Source organism: Vespula pensylvanica, chromosome 14 (genome assembly GCF_014466175.1).
Source record: "Vespula pensylvanica isolate Volc-1 chromosome 14, ASM1446617v1, whole genome shotgun sequence".
NCBI classification, from domain to species: Eukaryota; Metazoa; Arthropoda; class Insecta; order Hymenoptera; family Vespidae; genus Vespula; species Vespula pensylvanica.
In genome coordinates, this window is record NC_057698.1 from 1,158,558 (window position 1) to 1,184,401 (window position 25,844).

Consider the following 25,844-nt stretch of genomic DNA (forward strand, 5'->3'; position numbering starts at 1 on the left):
AAAAAAAGAAAACAAAAACAATCAAATAAAAAGATTAAAATTTACAATAGACGAATATGCGGCGTTTGTATGTATTCATTTACGTAAACACTTAATAATAAAAAACAGAAGTAGCAAGAATAATACAAATGAAAGAGATCGATATTTACAAACAATAGAAACGAGTAGTGTATGTATGCATGTACGTGTCAAAAAAAAAAAAAAAAAAAAAAAAAAAGAAAATAGGAAGAATAAAAGGAGAAAATGTATATATGTGCACACATACAGACATACACCATATATATATTTTATGTGTTTTAATAACAATCTGTTCGAGATAGGAACTTCGAAGTGGGGGAGGTTGAGCTCGTAAACACATAAAACTTTCGCGTTTATAACTATGGAATCGATGCGTGTTACCGTTACGCCATCGTTCTGCTTCATTATCCGCGAGATGACTTACGAGTGACCGACCGTTCACGTAACACGATGCGGAATAAGAAAAATCTCCTTCGGTTCGATTACCAAGCTTATATTCGCTTATATCCGAAAGCACTTGCTTCTAGGAGTACTACACAAGTATAACTAATTCTCTATAGTTCATATGTATTTCCTCGATATATTCGATCGACATATTTATCGTATACGAAGTAGTTTTCTTTATCCTGAAACTCTGTTAATTAAAAAAAAAAAAAAAAAAAAAAAAAAAAAAAAAAAAAAAATAACATTGAATGAATGTAATATATTTAATCAATAACATATATATATATACGTTACTACATGCTTTAGATTTTATATAAGTATCTCGATTCTGTTTTTGTATGCGTATGTTAAAAAAGAAAAAAAAGAAAAAGAAGAATTCAATTTCGTTACGTTCGATTAGGAATAATTTTATGCGAACATTATCTTTTTTTCTTTAGTTTTTTTTCTTTTTTTTTTTTTACTATCTCCGTTGCATAATTTCTTTTTTCTTAATTTTTATCAAATACTTATATTCTAGAAAGGAAAAAAGGGAAGAGAAAAATCAGTTTTAACTAATATTATATATATAAACGTCGCGAATCTTCTTTTTGTTTTTTTTTTAATAAAATAAGAGAAAAAGGAAAAAAGGAAGATGAGAGTAAAAAGTCGTGTTTCCTTTCGAAAAAGAAACAGAAAAAGGACAAGGTAGACTCGATACATAGCTCTCTCATAATACTAAGCGAACACGCTCCTCGGCGTTCCATAAATGGCTGCCGATGCCACGAACGTGAACTAACGAAGAGCGAAACTGGATCTCATTCCGAACGGCGAGAGTGATCGCCGATCGGTGCTGGTGTGGGAAATAAAACGGGGAAAAAGGAAGGAAACGTCTGCGAAGAATTCTAGAGCTTGTTTTCTGTACGTGCCATGATGATAGCACGCACTTCAACATCAAATCTTGACCCGCTCAACTAAACATTGTTTGTCTTTTATAATTATTACTATTTCTTTCTTTTTATTCTTTTTCTTCTCCGCTTTTTTTTTTTTGTATTTCCTTTTATACAAAGTGAACGAAAAGTTGTTAGGCTTGTAATTTTACAATCTGTCGAAAGGAGAGAAAAAAAAGAAAGAAAGAAAAGAAAATATTGTATTAAAAAATTATTAAAAATTCAATTCAATTTTCAAAATCACGTATTACATGTATGCAAAGGATTCATCAATATTATTGCGATGATATAGACGATAGTATTAAAATGAGAACGATGACAATTAACGAGCGTAATCATCGATAATTTTATAATACAATGATTACATAATTTCATGCGAATGTAATTCCTTTGATAATTCCAAAAAAAAAAAGAAAACTGAAGCTATAAATTATTAGCGCGTTAAACGAGGAAGAAGGGAATAAAAGGGGAAATCAGCTTATGCCGACTACGTCGAGATGGTATTTACAGGTATTTCCGACATACACATATGTATCTACGTAGGTAAAAGTTATGAATGGGTGGGTGTTAGCTTTGGTGACGTGTAGAAAATCTATGGATGTTCGCCAAGTTGTATAATTCTAGTCGAAGGTGCATACAAACAGTGATGTATTCGTGTACATAGTAATATTATATTACACATACGGAATACATTTGACATTATTCGCGTAATGTCACGATCACGTAAAGAAATAAATAATAAATTCGTTGTAAAAATTAATTCAATCAATTATCCCAAGTTTCAAATTATAATAGTATATTTTTAAAAGATCATCGATAATCTATGCGAGCTAGAAAAAATATTATTTCGTTGATCTTGCTAAAGATTAATTGCCTTTCCTTTTTATATTATTATTTGTCTAATTATTTTTGTTTATGAAAGAAATTGTAAACTAATCCCCGTGCACCTGACGAGATAGATCGATCCATGGAATTTTAATATACTGTAGAAAGGCTCAACTTGAAAATCTAATAGGCCATTGTTTATCGTGTCCGTTAGTCTTGCTTTTGATTAATGCCACCATAAACACGGGCCCGGACGCGTAATAAATTTGCAACGAACGCTCGCTCTCGATGTCCAACTAACTCGGCTTTCTCTCATAACGTACGACTTCAAATTGTGTTCATTCCTTTTTTTCATGAAGTATCTTATTCGAATGCTAATAATAAAAAGAAAAAAGAATATTTTCGATCTCTCGATTTTTAACATTAATACGAATATGATTTATCACTTATGAATCATCCTCCTTATTTTTTTTTTTGTAAATTTAATTTTCATTAACATTACAAAATATTCTTTTCTTTTTTAAATTCATTTCTATTTCTTCATCATGGACAAAAGTTCCTAAACGATTTAAAAAAAAAAAATAGATTACTCTTTCTCGAGACTTCTCGGGCTATTTTTTTTTTTATTAAATCGTAAAAATACAAATCTAAGAATTTTTGGCTCAATCTGACATATATGAATCGATACAATTCATTTCCGATCTGCAACAACGATGATGACTTTATATCATTTCTTATAATAATGGTGTCTGTTTAAAAATTCTATTTTTTTTTTTCCTTTTCTTTTCTTATTACTATTTTATTACTATAACAAAGACGACGAAGAAAGACAATGATTATAAATAGAATAAAAAAAGAAAAAGTGGGCTAGGAATATGTCTTTGTCCTTTGTTCGATCGGTATTTCGAAAAAGGAACAACGATGGAACGTTGGATGTTGTATCCATCCAACCAACGCACGGCCTCGGTTGCTAATGGCGAGGAAAGACATATCGGGTTTAAACCTGTTCGATTAAACACCTGAAACCGCAGCGTAACGGTTATTGACAGATTTTACCGCAGAAATGTCGTGTTGCGAAAGAAAACCGCGAAAGTTCGAAGAGAGTTGACACTTTTAAAAGCCACGGACAATAAACGAATTCGTCGGCGGTTCTAAAGAAACGATACGGCAACTCCGAAATCTATCAAATTTATCTTATCTAACAAATTTTAAACGAGTATTCGTTAATAGACTCTATTTGGATTTCTAAATATTTAACTTTTACTTCCTTCTTTGCCTTTTGTCTTTTTCTTCTCCTCCATCCTCGATTAACAAAATATTTGAAAAGAAGAAAATAACAATCTTTGTGAATAAAAAAAAAAATTATGCTGCTTCTCAATCGTAATTATAAAAATATTAAACAAGAAAAAATAATAATCATAGCTATACTAATATGTTAAAAATATAATCTAAATATATTATATATAATAGTAATAATAATAATTATTAATATTATTGTATGACAGAGCAAATCTCGCAAAGTACAAAAATTGCAAAATAAAAAGTAATAATAGTTTGAAGTGAATGTAAAATAAAATAGAAAAAGAAAAACGAAAAAACGAATCGCAGGGTGATTAGTAAGCGTCAATGAACGATTGGGAAAGAGAAGAAGATCAAGAGACGACTCTATTTTTCTTCTTGATAATACAACTCTGACGTCTGTCACATTAGTCAAAATAAAAATGGCTTCGTATAAACACGATATAGATTCGTAGCAACGATCGTCGTTTCAAACGACGAGGACTAAACATTTCGAATCATTGACGGTCATTGATTTTAATTGAACTTCTATTATACTAACCCTCCCGTATATGTATTTTGATTATCCTTAAAAGATATTAGAAACTATGTCAATCAATATATATATATATATATATATATATATATATATATATATATATATATATCGATATTTTACTATTGTCTGTAAGACATCATCGAATTAGAAAATTTTAAATATTCGTTTATATGTACAAATAATAGAAATTTTATTATTAATCGTGTATGTGTGTATGTGCATGTAGGAATTTATAAAAAAAAAAAAAAGATTTATAAAATTCATTAAAAAAAATTATAATTTTTTTTTTTTAAATCGAATTTTTAATTTTCCATCCATTTCGATCATCCTAACTTATGGCAAAAACTAAAAAAGAGATTCCAATGGAGTGGACACAAAAGCACAGTGAAATTGTGTGACGTAATAAGGCCCGCATAAAGGCAATCGAAATAAATCATGTTAAATTGCTAGACGACACGTTTTTAGCAGCTTCTTTTTCTTTTTCTTCTTTCTCTTCGTCTCTCAAGAGTCTGTCAACGAAATCATTGATTCGTTTGTACGTAGACTCTTGAGTATTATTTCTAATATAGAATATCGTTGATTAGTTCGAGCATGGATTTACGAAACTACTTTCAATAATTATATCACATAAATAAATAAATATATATATATATTTAATTTAATTGTTAATAATATAAATGCAAATTTGTAAGAAATTAAACTTTAGATCAACCTGCTTTTTATAATACATATATATATATATATATATATGATTTATATATGCCTATTTTTCTCATAATCGATTGTCAGTTCTATAAATGGGTCGAATTTTTTGTTGTAAATAATCGTACTGCCTGATGGCATTAATTAGAGAAACGATGGCGTGTGTCATACGTCGACACGACAATCGATCGTAGGAAGACCTAAGAGAGGACAAAAGGTCGAGAGTGAAATCGCTTTCATTCAGGATATCGTGCACGCGTGTTGTATTGTTGTATCGTGAAGGGGATCACAGATGTTCGAAAATCTTTCTTTGAAAAAAGCTCGAGAATCTTTCCAAAATTTAACGAGTCAGTCTCAATAATATTATTATATATCATTATTATTTTCTATCAGTATATATTATTACATATACAATATAATAATCAATATCTTGAAATAAGGTAAAAATTAAAAGATATATATATATATACACCCACACACACACACACACGCGCGCGCACACGAACACTTTTCTGAATCCTTAATTATTAAATACAAAAAATATATCCTAATACACGGCAATTAAAAAGTTTCTCGATATCCATATAAAATCGAAATTATTTCAAAATTAAAATAGAAATAAGAATAACATCTATATCAGATGTTCCTTTCAATTCTTCCATTAGATTTAATTTACATGATAAAGGAAAATGTAAGAGTGAGTGTATCGCAAGTAATATATATGTAGATCGAGGATCGGGGTAAGGCAATCATAAATTCGATATCGAAAACTAATTCGAAATATCGTCGATGCACGCTGGTAAACGTAGCATTGTAGCCTATATCGTCAAGGTCACGACCTTCTCGAAGAATCGTGACCGGACTGCATGTTACTTTTCCCTGGCAGGTCGTTGCCTCTCTTTCTTTCGATGCAATATAAGTTTCTTTCCTTCTCTCTCTCTCTCTCTCTCTCTCTCTTTCTCTCTTTCTCTTCTTCTTCTTCTTCTACTACTACTAGAACTATTACTAGTTCTTCTTCGTCTTGTTGTTGTTGTTCTTCTTCTTATAGCACTACTACTATTACTATTACTACTACATTCCTCTCCCCTAGTTTAATACGAATCTCCTTTAGATACGATTATTATTACCAACCCTCTCGCCCTCAGACTGGAGAACGAGTCACGAATAAACGAAATTGTTCTGTCGTTTATTTTTTAACGAATCGATTACAATTATGATAAATTATTACCGATATATCATGACCTATGTAATTCGTTTTCTATAAATTAAGCTTTGATTATTAATCACAAGAAATATATGTATGTATTGTGTGTGTGTGTGTGTGTGTGTGTGTGTGTAAGTACGTATATTGAACAACTTTTTGGTTTAATATTCGAGTTTTACAAATGTATATATGAGCACACAATACGCACCCATATTTTGTGTGTTTTATAAATTAAATTTTGATGATTAATTATAAAAGATATATATACGTATACGTAATAAAACAGTTTTTCATAATATTCAACATATATATATATATATATATATATATATATATAATACTCCCCATTGTGTGTGGGTGTGTGTATGTGTATGTGTACGTCTAGATGGTTGGATTTTCATAGCTCGTAACACGTTCCGCAACAGTGAACGCAGTAGATCCAAGAACGGTATTGTATTCAAATCGGCGCCTAGTAAAGCTCGACGAAAAGGAATCGTTCGATCGCGTGGCGCGAGCACGCGGAACGGAACGCGCAAGGACGCAGATCAACCTATTCGAGTCAAAAAACGTGCGATAACTCGTTTAAACCTTACGAAGAAGTTTATAGAAGACAGAACAAATTCTCAATCGATACACTGATACCGTTTTATCACGTGTTTCCTTAATGGTTAGTCATTTTATCAAATATCACGAGAACTGAATATTTTTCTTGTGATAATAGTTATATATATATATATGTGTGTGTATGTGTGTGTATACGTACATATAAAATGCATTTATTTAAATTTTATATATATATATATATATAAGTATATTAATTGCAAGAAATATGCACATATATATGCACATACGCACAGAGCACATTATTCTTAACTACAGTATAATTTGAGCATATAAAATATTACTACGTTATATAAAACATGCTCTCTTTAATTATTAATTAAATACTTATACACATATATGTCCATTATCTGTAGGAATCAACGACAGAATGTATTCTGCATTTAAATTAGTTACATACGAAAATCACATGTAAATCCCTGTTCGATCGAACTGTACGATTCAATTACAATTCAAATCATTCAATATTATTCTCACGAAATATTGTGATCATTGTTAAGAAACGTGATCGTTTTTCATAAATATTCTCTCGCAAAATGCATTTTTCTTACTATCCGCCATCTTGTATACCAACGATTAATGCGTCATAAAAGAGAACACACCGAATGATTTTCGAGCTTTTTTTTTTCTATCTCTTTCTTTCTTCTGTCTCTTTTCTCTCTCTCTCTCTCTCTCTCTCTCTCTTTCTCTCTCTATTGTATTACTGATATCTATAGATTATGTAACGATTATTGTCATACGACACGTCGATTTAATAAAATAACCTTTTTTTTTTCTTATTATAACACGTACACGCAATAAATCAAATCAAACGATTTATAATAAACAAAACGTCAATCAAATTCTATGAGATAATTGTAGGTAACAAAGTGTGACGTCATACAGAACGCTTTTGATGCCAGATAACGTTCCCCTTTATTCCTTCGTCAGTAACGTTGGCAAATTTAAAAGAGACAAAAAATAAAAACGTTCGTAAAAACGACACATGAGTATAAAGTAATTAATCTAATGATAACCTAGTTGTAAGAATCGTTTCGAATGTTTCTCATTGCTCGTTTATTTGTACTCTGTTACTTTCTTTCTTTTTTATTTTTCAAGAGCGTCGAACCACCCCGATCGTCTTTTTTTTTGTCCGAGTAACACAACTCGCGCGAGAAACAAGTTGACGCATGTGCTTTTCAAAAAAAAGAGCGAACAAACGAACGAGCAACATAGAGAGAGAGAGAGAGAGAGAGAGAGAGAGAGAGAGAGAGAGAGAGAGAGAGAGAGAGAGAGAGAGAAAAATAGAGAGAGAAAAGAAAGAGAAAGAAAGAAAAAGAGAGGAAAAAATGTAAGTAAAAAAAAAAAAAAAGGGACAGACTCACCGACTATGACGAGGAGTAGCTGTTAGCTGATAGTGGACACAGCAAGAGACGATTGGAAAAAAAAAATCCAGTGGGCAAAATCGGCGAAAGGGCCCCGGCAGCGTCAGGACGAATCGAAGCACCGCATGCGTTCCTTCAAACACAGAAACGAAGAAGGACGATGGACGACGATCGGCGCTTCTTCGAATACCGAGTCGTACTTTTCGACCACATAATCTTAATGTACGTGATCGGTGAACGTACGAGAAAGTAAGGATAAAGGAATCAAGCAAGTTTTATCGACGAGAAACGACGCGCCAACGAAGAAACTAAGAAATATCAACGAACCGCCAAATCCATTCGTGCCAACGGACACTTCGCTACTGTGCCGCGACGCATAGTCGTTATGCGGCGGCCCGATCTCGCTCGGCGATTGGTGGAGGGGGTAGACGCTCGGGAAACGCGAAACTTATCGACCAATCCCGATGTTCCTTCCGATCTTCTTCCATCTTGTTACGTAAGATGGCGCGTCATTCGTTTGTTTTCACCAGACTATCGCAATTTTTTTTTTCTTAACGATTAATGTTATTGTAACAAATTGTATTGTATAAATAAACAATATGGATAAAGAATTTTTATGTATATACATATTTTTTTTTCTTTTTTTACTGATTTTGATTCATTGATTCTTTTTGTTAAATAGTGCACCGAAGTTGTTAAGTTTATGAATCTTCATGTAAATGGGTTTAAGATTTATTTAAAAAAAAAGAAGAGAAAATATATGCGACCAGTATTCGAGAGAGAGATAAATTAATATATTTCTTGAATATAATATCATTATTAATATTATTGATATCATTTATAATATTTATGATATTGGTAATTAATTATTAATGTTATTAATAATTACTTATATTTCGTTTTATAATAATCCTTTAATATGAGATTTATGACGGTGATTATTCTTGTTGAAGTGAAATTAATTTTTATTTTATCTTGTTTACGTAAACTTGTTTCGCTTAAATTAATATGTTATCGCGTATATACAATGTATTGGAAGCAGAGCGTGAGAGCTATTTACATTTTTAACTCCACTGTTCAAAATTGGAATCGGTAACGCTTTCCGGTGTGACAGGCCATAATGACGGTGGTAAGTTTGGATAATTATGTAATTCTGGTGGTACATCCCATATAGGATAAGTAAATTCTTCTGTTGTATCCGGATTGGTAATATCTACAAAAAATTCTTTAACTATGTCATCTGAATTGGGCCATCCACCTTGCGGTTTGAAGTGTGATGCTGCCATTTGTTTAACTGCAACTTTAAATTACGAAAGACATCAATATCATCTGTTCTGTATTCTTTAGCATTTATTATTATTATTATATACCGATACGTTGAAGTTCCCATATCAAGGGCGGTGCGTAATGAGAAAACTTGCAACTACTTCCGAAAGCACAATCACCACTGCTCATATACCTTTTGCAAGGTATTTTTCCTTGTTCTTCTTGCAATATTGTTTCAGGATCTAAAAGGATTCATTTTCGAAGCAAATAAAGATAATAAATATTATAGAAAATAAAAGGAAGATCGTATAGGTTAAGTTTCCATGATCTTTTTTTGATAATAATATTCCTTGAAAAAGTTTCATGTTACTAAATTATGTTAAATACCTTTGTAAAAACTATAATGATCTGCTCGATTTTTGGCATGCTGTAAACTAGAGAGGTGTTTTCTCCTGGCTTCTGGATCGTCCTTAAACGATCTATCGCAATAATCGCAGTAATATCTTTTACCCATTTTATCGCTTTTTTTATAATAGCAAAAGTAGTGAATATAAGTGTATGTATATACTAAGGCTATTAAATTATTTACATGAAACGTTAATGTACTTAGAATCACATGCACGACATTTAAACAACATATATAAACATCGACACGTTTCGTTGAAAAACTGCATTATTGATACTTTGGAAGCGTTTGAAGCACCATCTAACGGTAATTTTGCGAATAATATACTACTTCGTTATAATAATCCAGTCTGCATTTTAAAAAGAAAAAAAGAAGCAAAAACAAATGTTTCCGTATATAAGCAGTTCAATTTTGACACGTAATTTTATAATCAACGTGCCCTTAGATAATACATTTAATGGATATTTATTTTTTATACACAAACAGATTACATACACGATACTGCTCGTTTAAACATTACAATTGTTTTTTCTTCTTACATTCTTGTAATATATGTATACTGCAGCGTTTTGTGCGTAGCTAATCTAGTTTTACGTGATAATGCCGTCGTATCGACGAAAATGTTTGTTGCCTTTTTTTTCTTATCTAAGCTGTACATAATCAACGATCGAAGAAATCCTTCTCAACTATTTTTTTTCAACAAATACATTACTCCTCTCGATGGGAGATTTGCCAAATTGTTTAAGCGTTTAAGATTGGAAGCGTTTAATATTAGAGAATGAGTAAAGTTAATTAACGTTATATGAGAAATATCTTAAAAATTCATGAAAATTTCAAGCTAACTTCCTTACCGACCGTAGTTAAGAAGTACAAGAATTCACAGTTGAAATATTATCAATATCGATATTAATCGATTAACGTGACAAACATCTTCGACGATCGTCAAACACTTCTTGGTTAGCTTCTTACACAAGCGATAGTTTAATAATTTATAAATAACGTGAAATGTGTAGAATGTATTTTGAATTTTTTTTTTTTTCCCTTAAGAAAGCCGAAATATTTAAAGTCGAGAGATATCGTGTATCTCGCTACACGAGGACGATAAAATTAGCCAAAAATTACGCTGAATCGTTCTACATTATCGCAATGTTTCTTTTCTTTTTTTTTTTCCTTTCTTTTTCTTTCATTCTTTCTTTCTTTCTTTCTTTCAAATAAAACGAATCGATCAATCCCATTTCACAAGTTCGTAATTCGTGTCGGAGATAAGCGATTATTGAAGTTGTTCGTGTGAAAATGTTTAAGTTTATTATACCTTCGGTGTATTTTCTCTTATCAAGCGTCACGAGTCGCGTTATTATTATCTACTTGGAATCCCCATTTTTCGCATGATCGCACTTTTGGGATTCGTACACGTACACACATTACTACGGAGATATTTTTTGATTACCTATTGAATCGTTCGTTTACAACGACGAAATATCGTCATGTCGTAATAAGAAAAATCAACTGAAAAATTTCAAAGCGTAATCATGATAGAAGAGAGAATAAAAAAGAGAGAGAGAGAGAGAGAGAGAGAGAGAGACAGAAAGAGTTATAATATGCATGTTAATTGGATTTTAACTTCTAAACATCGAGGACGTTTTTGAAAGTTAAAGTTCAGCACGTTTTTCGTTCTCGTTAAGCTTAGAACGTTATTCGAAAGATGATATATCGATACATATCTTTACGGAGTACGTTCTGTTCGTTTTCTAACCTCAAAAAAGTTTTCGATCCACGAAATTTTCAATAACTTGTTCTTTATCTTTTTTTTTTTTTTTTCTTTTTCTTTTTCTGATGAAGCATCATCGTGAGATGAGAGAATATTTAAGAAAGAATAATTCTCACGAATAATTCTCTGTACATGCGTACATACAGAAATACTAACGACGCATTATGTATTATTTTTTCGAGCATGATATCGTTAAATACATATGTACGTATACAATTGTTCAAAAGTAATCGTGTCGCTTCGTGCATCTCTGTATAATCTTTAATCACGATAAATACGGTTTTAAAGAAAAATCGAGAACGATTTAACGCGCTGAATGGGCCCAATCACTGAAAGGCTCCATGATCTCTCGTTTTTTCTTTTTCTTTTTCTTCTTCTTCTTCCTCTTCTTCTTCTTCTTCTTTCGTTAATTATTATTATTATTATTAAAAAAATAATCTCAATGCTCGGGAAACGAAGAAGCTGCTTGCGTTTTTTTTTTCTTTTTTCTTATTTTTGTTTCTTTTTAATTAGCGTTATACGTTTTTAGGCCTGCTAAAAACATCGGTTCATTGCTCGATCATTTACATGCTCGTTTATCTACAAATAATAGGAAAAGCTATAGGACTAGAATGAATTAAATTTTATGACACTGACTCTTATCGCTTGCTTGGCAGTACGACCTACGTTCGCTCGTTAACGTAAATTGCGTTATTCCTTTTTTCTTTACGATTAAAGTCGAATCCAGCAAAAGGAAGGATTTATAAGCGCTTGAAGCACACATACATACATACACCCATACACACACATATAGATATACACATATATGTATATATACGTGTGTGTTCGTGGTTGTCAGAACGAGATATGCTAAATTAAAGCATTGAAATACGCAAAAATATGCTTTTCGTTATTCGTCGTTGAAAAATAAATTCGCAGGTGAAATATTATTCTTTTATTTCCTTCTATTCTTTCTTCCTTTTTTTTCTTTCTCGATAAAAAACATTGGACAAACGTCGAGAAGAATTATTCGTGATTTTGTTCGTGATAATAGATCATTGGCAACGAGCTCGTTCGCTTTAATATTTATTTTTCAAACGTCTATCGCGTGTGGTTTCCAGTTAGGTATTACGATCTTGAGTGATCGATGTCAACGATTGCTTGGAGCGCCAACTTGCGGAGAAACGGGTAAATTATTCCGATAAAAAGAGCCCCTTAGAATAGGCAATTGTTCGTACGTACGTGTACGAAGAAAATTTTTTTACAATGTTTCCCGTCATACACATACGTTATTCGTGAACGATTAAAGTTATCAGAAGAAAAATTACAAAGTAATGAATGTACGAATAATTCTTCTTATAATAGCATCCAATGAATCATCGAAATTAATATGTACCGATTAAAATGTGTTCCACACGTACGCGTCCCATAGTTTGTCATTATTATTATTATTTTTTTTCTTTTGTTATCAATTCGTCGTTATTCTTAATTATTATTATTTTAATTGTTTTATCTTTTTAATATAATAATATTAATAATAATAATAATATTAATCATAATAATAAAGATAATAATAATATACGTACATAATATATACGATAAAGAGAGTATATGAGTTCGTCGAGAAAAGAGAGGGATGGCTAGGTAGCCAGATGAGGGTGCTCATTACGCTTTACATATATATATATATATATATATATATATATATATTAACTTTCAAATGGATTATCAAACGTTTCTATAATTCGCTATACACCGTAACTCGGTAGTTTATAACGAGTTTCGCGATTAATTAATTCGTACGTGGTGTTGGACCGACCGAAAACTTTCTATTTTCGAAGGAGTTTTATATATCCCTTTTTTTATTGTTTTTTTTTTCTACTTTTTTTTTTAAATATGTTGTTCTCAAGCTCGAGTTTGGCTCGGTGGGGACCCGAGGACCGATTGTTGTGCTTTTTTAAATTTTATAACTGCCGTCGATGTACACTTATGTACTAACAACATATTAATAATAATATAATAATAATAGTAATAATAATAATAAATTTTGGTGAGCTTCGATCGTCATTTGAATTACATTTTCCTTATCCTTCATTTATATTCATCATATTTTGGCAATTTTTTGAAAAGTCAGATAAAATATTTGGGATATCTCCTTCTCAGTTTCCTTATAAAAGAGATTGAGTGATTGAAATGGAAGAGGATTAAGGAAGAGTAGCAATTAATGGGCATTACAATTGCACGCGTCAAAGCGTAAATCAATTACCGGGTTACATCTCGTACACAGATCGCTGTGATAAATTTCTAGGTGCGTAAGCACATATCCCTTTAGGCTGGTTTCATACGTATGTATGTGTGTATGTATGTATGGATGTATATATGCATACATGTGTCTATGTATGCATCTATATATGTAATATGTATATCTAGATATACATACATATATATATATATATATATATATATATATATATATATATGCTAGCCTTGCTCGAAATAGAATCGCTTCCGATAATTATACTGGTGCTTTGCTCTAAGCCCACTAAAGAGGGTTAGGGGTTGGGTAGAGAGTGGGAGAGAGACGACAACGACGTTTACGTTTGCTTGAAACTCTATGTATATATGTATAAGAGAGAAAGAGAAGTAGGCAGATAGACAGACGGAGATTCGGTATTCGATCGTGTCGAATCACATTCGAGCTTTTAATGACCCTTTCGAATGACGTATTTCATGCTTTTCTACTGATTTCACATACTACAGCATCGAATTCGTTAGGGAGTAGATACAGAAGAGAGGGGTAAAGGGAAGGAAGAGGGATAAGGAAAAAATATGGACGTCGAAAGCTCACACATATATATTTTCTTTCTTATTGTTTTTTTTTTACCTTCATCTTCCTTTCATTTTCTTTTCTTCCCTTTTTTTCATCTTGTTTTGATGATAAATACGAAAAGGAAAGATCTAACATTTACTTTTCGTCGATCTTTTCATTCCTTTTGAATAATTGTTCCTTTGCCTGTTTCAGACATGTTACGATGTCGAGCAATCAGAAATTTCTCTATTTTAAATTTCGAGAATTTAAAATAAAAGGAAAATTTAGGTAGAAAAAAAATATCTTCGAACGTTCGCGAGGAAGAGTGAGGAAAAAAAAGAGAATAAGAAAGATTAAAAAAAAAGAAGAAGAAGAAGAAGAAGAAGAAGAGAAAAAAAGAAAAGAAGGAACGAAAGTGAAACTAATCCGACGTTCGCGTAATGATCCGCTCAATTTGTCGTCCTCGATTCGCCTAAAGGAGGAGATCTTGTAGCATGGTTTTCTTCATTTTCTACTTCTTCTTTCTCTTTCTCTTCTTTCTCCTTCCCCTCCTTCTCTTCCTCCTCTTCCTCCTCCTCCTCCTCCTCCTCTTTGTTTTTTATTTGTCCTCCCTCCTTTTTTCTCTTTTTTTTCTTTCTCAAGAAACTAGCTGCCTTCGTCGCTCCCTGGGAATATACGAAAAAATCACTTTCGGTCCTCTTCCCAAGATGGCCGACACGCCCGGCCGCCATCTTATTTCTTATCCTCGGCTTCGGTGGTTGGAGCAACGGAAACCTCTTGGCGAACCTTATGACCTCGGAAGCTCGCTTGGATTTTTGTCGCTGCCTTGTGCAAATCCGGATCCGTTAGATCTATACCCTCTAATTCGTTCACAGCATCTTCAACCTAAAATGAAAAATACAAAGGAAAGAAGAGAATTATATCGAATTACAACAATTCACGAGGTTTTTCTTTTTCTTTTTTCTTTTGTCATAAAATTGTATCAAACGTTTGTATCGTCAAATTAAAAAGATTTCCTTTCGGATCGGATCTAACAAGACGAAATTGCGATCCCAATTTTCTTTTTCACATCAGAAACCCTTTTTTTGGTATGAAGAACGAAATCCTTTTAACGAGCTTGAATCCTTTTTGAAAAACAAAAATAAATAAAAAAAGAAAAGAAAACTTGGGACATATTTACAAAGGATTCTTGTTCTTTTTCGTGCATCATTTAAATACACGAACCTTAGATTGCATTATTAAAAAGGATTCGTGTATTATTAAAAAAAGATGAGAGATATGTGTCAATGAAAATCTTGTCCTCCTCTTTCGGCTATCCAATTTATCGGCATTCTTTTTTCGCATTAGCTTTACACGTCCCCTCTATTTTTAGATTTAATTATGACGAAGTATGGCCGACGTCATAGCGTGCGCCCGTTAGAACGAGTTTCCGTTGAAAAGATGTCTAGCAAAAAAAAAAAAAAAAAAAAAAAAGAGGAAAAGAGAAAGAAGGAAGGAACGAAGAGAAAGTGAGAGAAAAAGATAGATAGATATACATATATATATATATAGAGAGAGAGAGAGAGAGAGAGACGAGTCACATGCAAACGAGCTTTATAAACATGTAAATTACAATTACGCTAACACATTTGCATCGGCACGTCGTACTACCCTACTCGTTTGCCTCTCGTTTCCCTTCATCCCTTCACCAACCCCTGTTTTCGACGAGTCAAAAGGGCATTAATCTTCTCTCGGTTCTCTCGTCGGAAGAACATGATGGTTTCTTTCTTTTAAAAGAAAAGGCCAGGCCTATTCGTGTCGGCTCGAAATATGTAGGTAAGTAAGTAAGGAAGTAAGTAAGTAAGTAAGTAAGTAAATAAGTAAGTAAGTAAGTAACTACATACACGCGCACACATACATATCTATATATGTATCTATAGCTTTTAACGAAACAAATAAAAGATGAAAGAAAGAAAAACTATCGAAAGAGACTTAGTACGTTCCTCTATTATTTCTCGTCACTGAAATGCAAACTGAACTGGTGATCGAAGTGAACCGAGCTCACGTTTTATGTATACCTCGTCTCTTTCAGTTATCTTATAGGTCATGTGCATTACAATTGTGCTAGATTTCTTCTTCTGGAAACGAGTTGTTTGTTCATCATTTTCAAGAATTACTTCTCGAGTTTATATCGTCTATTGTATTTCTCTTCTACGTTCAATATGACATTTTTATGATCAAATGTACGATAATTCCGATGATCTTCCTACCTTCACGTTCTTTGATTTTTTTCTCTCTCTTTTTTTTCTTTTTTTTTATCAACCTTCTGATTTTTGTCGATAATATTAATGATCACGACATTTACCCCGGCAATAATGCTCGCTATCATAATTTTTCAATATCGTCAATAATTTTTATGCCGATCATGATGATGACGATGTAAATCCTATTATATTACAACGATAACGTTAACGATCGTAATATTAAAAGTTTACATAATAACATAAACGACGTTAATGCATCAAGGTCCGATCAATTTGAACAAAATAGAAAAACAAACAAATGAACAAACAAACAAAAAAAAAGGTTTATTTTACGAAAAGGATAGAGTTTGTATAGCCGTGCAATTATTGAAAGAGAGATAGAAGGAACGTTGAAAGCGAAGCCTGGAAATCCTTTGAAAAGGTTTCATGCTTTCGCACAAAGCACAACGAGTGACCCTTTTTTCCCCTTTTTTTTTTATTTCTCTTTTCTTTCTTTCTTTCTTTTTTCTTTTTATATCCTTTTTTTTTCGTTTTTTGTTTGTTTGTTTTTTTAAGGCCACGTTCCATTTCAACGACTCTCTTTAACACTAACTTAAGACTCGACTCGATGCTTGGTTTGTTAACGGATCGAATCGAATCTCCTAGGAAAAGGAAAACTTGAGTTCGGGAAACTTCAAGAGGTTCCAATTAATTCTGTTTAATTAATTCGAGCAACTAGTCTGGAGGTTACACTACTTCTCTCTCTCTCTCTCTCTCTCTCTTTTCTTCTTCTTCTTCTTCTTCTTCTTCTTCTTCTATTTCCACCTATTCTCACTTTCTCGTCGTGAAAACGTGAACAAGAGAAGGAAAATTCTCGAACGAGTTATCGAGTCGAAAGCAACTAACGAGAATGAACATGAACATTGAGAATATATAGCACATACGGGTAGTTATCTAGGTATAATTATAAATGTACTGTGTGTCACACAAGTACGAAACAGGAACTTGACTTTTTAACGAGTTCAGAATTTCTATATTTTATTTACGTTAAGTCGCATGTGAAACTTACGTAGCTTTCTAAAGGAATCGAAAGAAGATCCTAATACATCTGAGTTCTTTAACTGGATTACGAAAGAGATAGAGAGACAGAGAGAGAGAGAGAGAGAGAGAGAGAGAAAGGAAAGTGGTAACCTAGAAACAAAACTTCCTTCGAACACGTATTTTGAGTTTAATTGTGACTGGTAGCTAAAGAAATCGTGGTAATTAAGTTTCAGTCAATGTCAACCAATTAGTTCCAGAAATGTCAACCAACCGGATAATGTATCAGAAATAAAATATTTTTAACGTGCAATATATTTAACGAACGATCATTAAAATATATACATATATATATATATATATATATTTTTTTTTTTATTCGTCAGATATTTTTTCTTTTACATTTACTTTATCTCCGATAAATGTACGATAAATGAAAGAATTGGAATTAATTAGTCTAATCAGTCTAATAGAATTTTAATTAATTACGTTAAAAGAATTCTTTCAGTGAAGAAAATCCTTCTGAAAATAAAAATGGCCGAATAACGAGATGAAGTTTTATCGAGGATTCATCGTTTTCCTCGGCAAGGATTTTTAGATCGGCGAGGAACTACTTAAATGAAAATCGCAGCTTAGCTCGGATTTCGCGTGTCGAAATGTTTCGAGTCGACATTACGAAATATACCATCGATCGTTGGCGAAACACGCTGAGGATGTACGTTGAGAATGGAGAATGAAGCTTCGAGTTATGAGCTCTGAGAGATTCTTGATAAGGCACGTCAGAAATCTCTAATATTATCCTTTTTACATTTGATATTAAACTTTAATAGCGAATTTCATTGTCCTTCATATATTTTGACATTTTCTATTAAGTACATTAAAATTATCAGTAATATTGATTACGCGCGCTGTCCATTCTGTTTGCTAAAATTAACACATCGAGTTTAAATTATTATTAACGATATTACGATTACGAGTTCTTTTTTAAAGAGTATTTATGAATCTTAGAATACATATTATTATCGATCTTCGTTAAATATTTGGATTCATTGAATCGATCAAATCCTACTGTCGGATCATACATCGACAATTTCTACTTGGAATTATCAGCAGCGTATTGCAGAAAAATATTTCGATCTACTATGATTAATTTGACGTTACAGATATATTAAAAATGATTTATTCATATCTAGCACATTGTCCGATTATTCATTGACACGTTTCACTCGAGCTAATAAACATTATTTCACTGTTTTATTTATTTCTGAGTACGAAAACTCCTTCAACAAGTCGCCCTGTTAACTTCCTCTTTAATTTTATCGTACGATAGTGTTTGTTTTTAATAATTTTTAAGGATTATGTATAAACAAAGAGAAGAAAATAATTATTATAATATAATAATGTAGATCTTTTTAGCTTTTCTCGAATTCTTTCTCAATTTTTCATCTCGCGAGGACAGCTGTCCGTGAACAGTCAAAGAAATCCCGAGGATTCCTGCATGAGACTGCTAACGTTTTTCTTTACCACAAAATCTTTCATGTCCTTCCCAACTGTCCTTAACTTTTCAACGTTCAACTACTCGAGATATTTTTCGAAAAGCGATTCCAACTTCGAAGGACGAGGAAAAGATAAGTATTTTGTGGAAGCAAGAGGACTTAGAAATTTTGTCGTCTCTACGATCGATCAATCATTTTGATAGAAGATCGATCGATTCCACGTTCAGCTCTAACTTTTTTCCTCTCATCCTCTTTTCTAAGCGAAGTAGCAATAAAATGAAAAATGAATAGCTGCGAGTGTATCTTAGAAAGAGAATTAATATTTCGAAATCTTTTAAACGAGAGGATCGAGTAAACGAAAATAAATTTAAGTAAAGAAAACTTCAGGAATTTAATCAGATTTGTAGCAAGACAGTGATCTAAAAAAATGAATTTTTTAAGTGATTAGAATCGTTGGACGGATCACATGTTTCGTTTTTTTTTTTTTTTTTTTTAAGAATTAAGTCAAGACAAATCTTTCAAAATGATTGAGATAATAAAAGATATGAGAATAAAACAACCAAAAGAAAAAAAAAAAAGAGAAAAAATTAGAAGAAAAAAAAGAAAAAAAAAATCTAATAAACCGATTAGATCGCAAAGAATGAAATCTGAACACCCTGAATGATCTGAACTCACAAGGAATGTTTTAAGATTGATTAGAAAAAAAAATAAAAAAAGGAACACAAAGAAGAAATGACAAAAAGAATCCTTCAAAGATTACAATTACAAAAGGCATGACAAAAGCATGTTAAAAGAGATTAGAGAAATAACGACTGATCAAAAGGATTTGGTTGAACACAGATACGCATTAGATTCACAGTCGTGCCACGTCCTGCGTTGGATCAACACAGGATGATGTTAAAGGACCTAACAATACTCCTATATATCGGTCTATCTCTCTCTCTCTCTCTCTCTCTACACTGTCGGAATTGTTAGGTATCTACTAAAGTCTCCAGTTTCGAAGCTCGCCTGTATTGTTATATTAATTAAGGTTGCGTTTGCAGCTGCATGCATGGCCCTCAACGTTGTTTCTCATCGATGTTTCTGTTAGGATAACTGTTCACGCAAGCTCCCGTCACTTCTCTTCCCAGTTGCTACGAGAAATTTCTCGTGTTACACTTGGTTGTATACACAACGACAGATTAGAGAAATTCTCTTTGTCGTATGACTCTCATACGGAATCCCTTTAATCATTACATCGTTTTTTTCCTTCATATAACATTTCTTTAAATATTTACGGCAATAATAATTGCATTGACTGTTGTTGGTAGGGGAAAAAAAAAAAAAAAAAAAAAAGAAAAAAATGTATGAAAAATATTTCTCTTACATGTCGTTTTCGTTGTTTCGTTTTTTTCTGTTTCTTTTTTTTTTTCCTTTGGTTTTGTTCTTTTTTTTTTTTTTTACGATACTATATTAAACGTGAACGAAATTTTATTCGTATATAAATACGTTTAATTTATTTATTATTCATTCAAATTGCGACAAAATTTGCATTGGTCGTTCGTTTGAGATAATAAAACCAAGATTTGTTTTCTCTTTTATCTCTTTTTTTTTTTTTTCGATCTTTTATATCAAATGAGGCAACGTTTGAATTATTACGCGCGAAGAAAAATTCATTTGTTTTATCACGTATATAAATATGTTAAATTTATTCACTTTCATAATATCACACAATGCTATTATATATTTAAAAATTTAATTTGTACAAATACGTGCATTTTGATTGCATTAGAGAGAAAGAAAAGATTTTCTTTTTATAATAAATCTAACGATGAAGCGATGGTTACGTTTGGATTTTCATATGAAAACAAGAATTTAATTTTCATTATCTCTCTCGTATAAATATATTAAATTTATTCGCCAATGACATTACCCACGTATTATTTATTTAAAAGAAGCGCGAACTTTCCGATTGCCAATGGAAACAGAACGCGAAAAGATTCTTTTTCCTTTAAATAAATCTTGCAGGACAGGAAGGAAGAAAAAATAATAATTCACAATCTGTCATATGATAAAAGCGATATTATATATTACGAATTTCGAATAGTTCGAAAGAAATTCAATGGATTCATCTGAACTTTTTTTATTTCTTTCCTTTTATTTTTACTAGAGTAGTTTCGCTGATGAAAAGGGAGAGAGGGAGGAGGTACGTGCTTGAAGTGATAGTAGAAAGCTAAGCTTGAAGTTGGGTTTCTTGGAGTATCGGCCGAAAAAACATAAGAGAAAGAGGGAAAGAAAGAGAGAGAGAGAGAGAGAGAAAGAGAGAGAGAGAGAGAGAGAAAGAGAAAAAAAGGAGAGGAAAGAAGAAGAAAAAAGAAAAAGCAAAAGAAAAAAGATAAAGGACTATATGTTATAGAAAGGTAGAGATGCTTGGAGGTGAATGCAATGCGCTCGTGCAGCATCTAGAAAGCGACGTTAGATAAAGGAGACACGAAGAGCACTTTCGGACTTTGGTGTAAGAGAGAAAGAAAGAGAGAGAGAGAGAGAGAGAGAGAGAGAGAGAGAGAATCCTCTTAGTTTTCCGACGACGAACTCTTTTCATCCTTCTACTCAGACCGATATCCTATCGCTTGGACGTACACGACTTTTCATAGCTTTCTATCTGCCTTACGTGACAGGAAATGGTTCCTGCGTTTCGAGATCAATCGACGTATTTTCGTTGATTCGTCTTGGTTTACGACGTCGATAAAAAAAAAAAAAGAAGAAAAATTCAAGAAGCAACGTTTTGCGGTCTTGGAATTTGGAATGTTTATGTATATGTATGTATGTATTATAATGTATGTATATATATTACTTATGATATCAATATTATATATACATGTCGCATTAATTATCAATCGAATATATACATATATAAATATATATGTAATTATTGTATAAATTAGGTCGCATAATCATAATCATCGATTCAATAAATAACCCACAATATTATTTATCATTTAGACGAATCTCTTCGATTGAATGTACGATTGTTTTGACTTTCAATGTTGCGATCAGAATTAACACCCGACGTAACTAAAAATACATATTAGCAGTGTGCAAAACCAATTGAATAGTGAGAAAGAGAGGGAGAATGAGAGAGGGGAGAGAGAAGGGATGCCTTTTACTTGTCGGTAGGTACTTGTAATGCACGGTACTCGTTTATTTATACCTCTGTGTAGCTCTGTAAATGCACGAGGTTGAACTAGGTCGATTCGAGACCACTGTACTTGCTGTTGCACTAACGCAAACTCCACCTTCCTCTTCCTTCCTCTTTCACCACTACATCTCTCATTCTTTCTCTTTCTTTTTTTTCTCTATTCGTAAAGAGCGTTAATGTATTCCCACGCCTGGCAATGTGTTCCTACGACTGCTCCATTTTTAATAAACGATTTCACAAATCAAGAAGCCATTCTATTCACTCCTCAAGATTTCTATTAATTTTCCGCTTATTATCATCAGATCGTTTATTCAGAAAATTTGAAATCTGTTATTTGTTATATACGCGAAATCTAATTCGAACGTTTAAGAGATTTTCTTTTTCTTTCCTTTTTAATTTTTCATCTTCAATTTATGTTAATCACGCGCGCCATTTGATTACGAAAATAGTCTCGTTTTGTCAAAAATTTGAATAAAGAAATTTTTATTTTCCATCTTATTTATATCGTTGAACCGTAAAGAAATGATAATCAAAATAAATTTCGGTGTACTCTGTTTGAACCAAAATGAAATAATTCCCTTTGAAGAAGTTTTCACTTTTATTTCTGTTTATCGAAACGAAAAAGAAAATTCGCTTTTCATCGGGAAAGTTAGTATGCAGTAAAATTTAATTTAGTATCTAATAAAAATAAATTTTCATGTTAGTGATAGTAAAACATGTTAATGATACAAATTCATGTTTGTTGCCTAGAAAGTATTACGAAAAGTCGTATTGCCAACGTTTACGTTGTTTTCTCTACTCTGATTAAAATTTTGCAGAGTGTATATGTATACAATCTGGGTTATAGTCGTGTTCGTTAGTACGCACTTTATGCATAGAAGCCATTTTCATGTGGACAATGCTAGAAACACGGATAAACTTTGAATATACAACACACATATACAGATGCATACATATGCACATGTATAAATATACACGTAGTCCTGAGTAGCACGCAATATCAATGGTCGAGAGAGTCAAGCATGTCTCGTACGTATTCGTTTACCGTTGTTACCTTCCCTTGTTTTCCTTCTACACATATACACATTGTTTCGAATACCATTCTTGCAGGAAAAATATCGCAAATTGTACTTTCTTATTTGCAAATATTTTTTTTTTTCATATATCATCTATTCGAATATTTCCTGCACGTGACGCATTGAAAAATTTTCTTTCGAAAATTATACTCATTCATTTTCATTCTCTTTGATTTTGTTCGTTCGATACAGTTTATGATGGATTAGGACGATTTCAGGCGCCTGCGGTAATGTCTTTACCGTATACATACGTGTATTAAGGTTGCCTATCGTTAGGGGCACAGTAATTTCAAAATTTATGACTTGATGAAATTGATACTTCATCGATCGATCGTTAACTTTTTTCCATTATAAAAGATCTATTAAGAAATTGATTAGAAAAAATCGATTGGAGATTATAAGAAATTTCGTTTATCTATTTGTCTCCTTTTTAAATTATATTAAATTACACGTTTGATCCATCTTTCGAAAATAAAAAGTAAATTTGTTGCTTATTTGTGTTCTTTTCTTTTTGGATTACGAATAGCCAATTTTTCGCATGAAATGTTTCAAAAGATTTATCGACTAACTCAAGAAGATATATTATAAATATTATTTTACGACGGAAGGATTTTAAATGTCTCTGGGAAAATTAGAGGAGTTCCTTCCTTGGATCTTACCGGCTGTCTTTCACCATGAAAATTGGAATTTTCTATTCTGTTAGTCGAGCTAAAGCCAGTTGGAACTACCCCATTCGGACTTTTTATCTTCTTTATTCCTTTATCCTACTGGCTCACGGTTAATGTCTCTCGTTTAGTTGGACTTTTTATTGATATTGAACGCGTCGAAGAAAAAAATTGGCTTAGATCTTTCTTTCCTTTCAAAGGTATATACACCATATATATATATATATATATATATATATATATATATATCTTTGAAAGAGAATTTGAATTTGTTGATTGAAAAAAATTATTTTTCGTTCTATACGTATTATTAAAAATAATTCCATAAAAAATTGCTAGTTACTTTGGTTTCTATATTTCTTATAAGCAATAGAATTATGCAATAGTATCATCGGAAAGATCGATACGACCATTAATGAAAGATTTCAGAGAGTATCCGATTTGAAAACAAAATTATACGAGTTTACCTTAGCGTGCTGTATTATGCATATATGCCAGATCCTTTTCGGTCTTATCGAAATCAATAAATCGACGATAGTAGAAGTTCCTCGAATTCGGTTATACTCACTGAGGGAATATAAATTAGAAAATATTAAATGGTCTGGCGCCCGAATAATAAATCAAACAGAGTTTCGTTCGGGTAAGCTTACGTTTTGACGGTAAATTTATCAAAATTTTTCTATCATTCCATTCTTCTTTTCTTCTCTTACATTCTTCTTCTTTTTTATTTTCTCGACATACATCAATTCAAAATTTATGGCAACTCGTAAACGCGAATGTGCGTATATTCCGTTTCCGATGAAAGTTTTAATTTCTTTTTATCACGGATATATATATATATATATATGACAAAGACACTCTATTTTGAAGTCAAATAATATCAAACTTTTCGATTCTCCATGGAAAGAGAAATCCTCGAAAAGTTAAGCAATTTGCTTTGGTGCAAAAGTTTTTAAAAATGGTGGCTACTCAACTAGATAAATATTCAAGAAAACATTCATCGCGATTTCGTTGTGTACATTAATCGCTCGTATTTTAAATAATTTCATATTCTATAATAATTAATTAAAAGCGATTATGAACGATACTATTCGCGATAAGGATTTTCATTATAAACTCAAAATTGTTTCTGATTCGTTCGAACGTCCGAACGCTAACGAAATGTCTGCAAATTTGTCACGATCATTATCCTGATTAAATAATGAATATCAAACAACCTCAATAACGTTCGAATCATTCGATGATTATAGATATTCTCGGATGACCTAGATTTCTTATTTTTATAATTACTACTATTTATTTTACTTTTCTTTTATTTTATATTATACATTTTTATATATTTTATATCTCATTTTATATTGTTTCTTTTTATATATATATATATTCTATTTTATTAATATTGGAAATATCTTTCTCATTATATATTATTTACTTCATTCGAACAAATATTCCATGATATTTTTTCACATCACGACCTCCATGTCACACAGAATACTTTTTCTAAAACTATCGGACGGACGAGTAAGAAAGAAGTTTATCTTCGTACATTTACCCTCTAACTTTTTATATCCTACTCGAAAAAGTCACACGTGTGACAAGAGTAACGTGAAATATCGTTTTTGGACGTACTATACGCATACATACGTCTCGATCTAATTCCATATCGAGGTATATGTGTATACATACATACATACATACATACATACATACATACATACATACATACATACACATATATATATACATACATGCATATGTGTATATATATGTATATCGACTACGTTGAAGGAATATAGTCAGCCCTATGATGCTATTTTCAAGGGACACTTTATCGAGGTTACGTAGAAACACGTAACCAAGCAAAGACCCGTGTCAAGTATACCAATGTTTGAGGAAGTTGTCCGTCGTTCGATGGGCGGAGTGCAATAGCTAGTAACCTACGAAATTGCCAAACAGGTTCTTTGAAAAATTTACTCTAAAAAAGTGACCGGCTAACTGAA

General features: G+C 31.9%; 3 protein-coding genes across 3 annotated transcripts in view; all 3 read right to left on the reverse strand.

Moving 5' to 3' along the window:
• Positions 1-8,315, reverse strand: part of LOC122634247 (pleckstrin homology-like domain family B member 1) — a 42,205-nt gene extending 33,890 nt beyond the window's left edge. Inside the window, exon 1 of the mRNA XM_043822994.1 lies at positions 7,942-8,315. The gene's annotated coding sequence lies outside the window, so the exon portion shown is untranslated. The remainder of the gene's footprint in view (positions 1-7,941) is intronic.
• Positions 8,316-8,816: 501 nt separating this feature from the next.
• LOC122634253 (zinc finger matrin-type protein 5) lies at positions 8,817-11,428 on the reverse strand. Its single transcript, XM_043823006.1, has 3 exons — positions 9,595-11,428; positions 9,312-9,449; positions 8,817-9,241 (listed from the first exon to the last, which is right to left on the reverse strand). The coding sequence occupies exons 1-3, from the start codon at positions 9,719-9,721 to the stop codon at positions 9,006-9,008; spliced, it is 501 nt and encodes a 166-aa protein (XP_043678941.1). The 5' UTR covers positions 9,722-11,428; the 3' UTR covers positions 8,817-9,005.
• Positions 11,429-14,806: 3,378 nt separating this feature from the next.
• The window catches only part of LOC122634251 (neuromodulin), a 49,852-nt gene continuing 38,814 nt past the window's right edge, over positions 14,807-25,844 (reverse strand). Inside the window, exon 4 of the mRNA XM_043823004.1 lies at positions 14,807-15,054. Coding sequence (XP_043678939.1) covers positions 14,902-15,054 — 153 coding nt within the window. The 3' untranslated portion in view covers positions 14,807-14,901. The remainder of the gene's footprint in view (positions 15,055-25,844) is intronic.

Coding starts and splice junctions, on each gene's coding strand:
- LOC122634253 (XM_043823006.1), bottom strand. CDS start 9,721: ATGGGTAAAAGATATTACTGCGATTATTGCGATAGATCGTTTAAGGAC. Junction 9,450..9,594: donor TCATTATAGTTTTTACAAAG/GTATTTAACATA, acceptor GAATCCTTTTAG/ATCCTGAAACAATATTGCAA. Junction 9,242..9,311: donor ATGGGAACTTCAACGTATCG/GTATATAATAAT, acceptor CGTAATTTAAAG/TTGCAGTTAAACAAATGGCA.